At 51.0% G+C, this 624-nt stretch overlaps 1 protein-coding gene across 1 annotated transcript in view; it reads left to right on the forward strand.

The window, feature by feature from the left end:
- wdr7 (WD repeat domain 7) overlaps positions 1-624 on the forward strand; it is a gene marked incomplete at its 5' end in the record, with an annotated part of 83,834 nt that overhangs the window by 1,830 nt on the left and 81,380 nt on the right. The window contains 1 exon segment of the mRNA XM_014026613.1: positions 297-590. Coding sequence (XP_013882067.1) covers positions 297-590 — 294 coding nt within the window.

Consider the following 624-nt stretch of genomic DNA (forward strand, 5'->3'; position numbering starts at 1 on the left):
ATCTGGTACCTGTGAAGTATCTGGTACCTGTGAAGTACCTGGTACCTGTGAAGTACCTGGTATCTGGTACCTGTGAAGTATCTGGTACCTGTGAAGTATCTAGTACCTGGTATCTGGTACCTGTGAAGTATCTGGTACCTGTGAAGTACCTGGTATCTGGTACCTGTGAAGTATCTGGTACCTGTGAAGTACCTGGTATCTGGTACCTGTGAAGTACCTGGTACCTGTGAAGTATCTGGTATCTGGTACCTGTGAACAAAGTCAGAATAAGATTCCAAGCTCTTCTTTTTTACCAGGTGAAGGAGACCATGAAGGAGACCATCAAGGAGCACCTGCTGGACGAAGACGAGGAGGAAGAGGAGGAGATGAGGAGGCGCGAGGAGAAGTCCAAGTCTCTGAGTCTGCTGGAGTACAACCTGACGATGGACACGGCCAAGCTCTTCATGTCCTGTCTGCACGCCTGGGGCCTGAACGAACATCTGGACGGCATCTGCCTGGAGCGACTGGGCATGCTCAGACCTCACTGTCCCATCTCCTTCGGCCTGATCTCCAGAGGAGGACACATGTCCCTCATGCTGCCTACATTCAAGGTAAGATCTGAGGAGGACACATGTCCCTCATGCT

Source organism: Austrofundulus limnaeus, unplaced genomic scaffold, assembly GCF_001266775.1.
Source record: "Austrofundulus limnaeus strain Quisiro unplaced genomic scaffold, Austrofundulus_limnaeus-1.0 Scaffold572, whole genome shotgun sequence".
Lineage (NCBI taxonomy): Eukaryota > Metazoa > Chordata > Actinopteri > Cyprinodontiformes > Rivulidae > Austrofundulus > Austrofundulus limnaeus.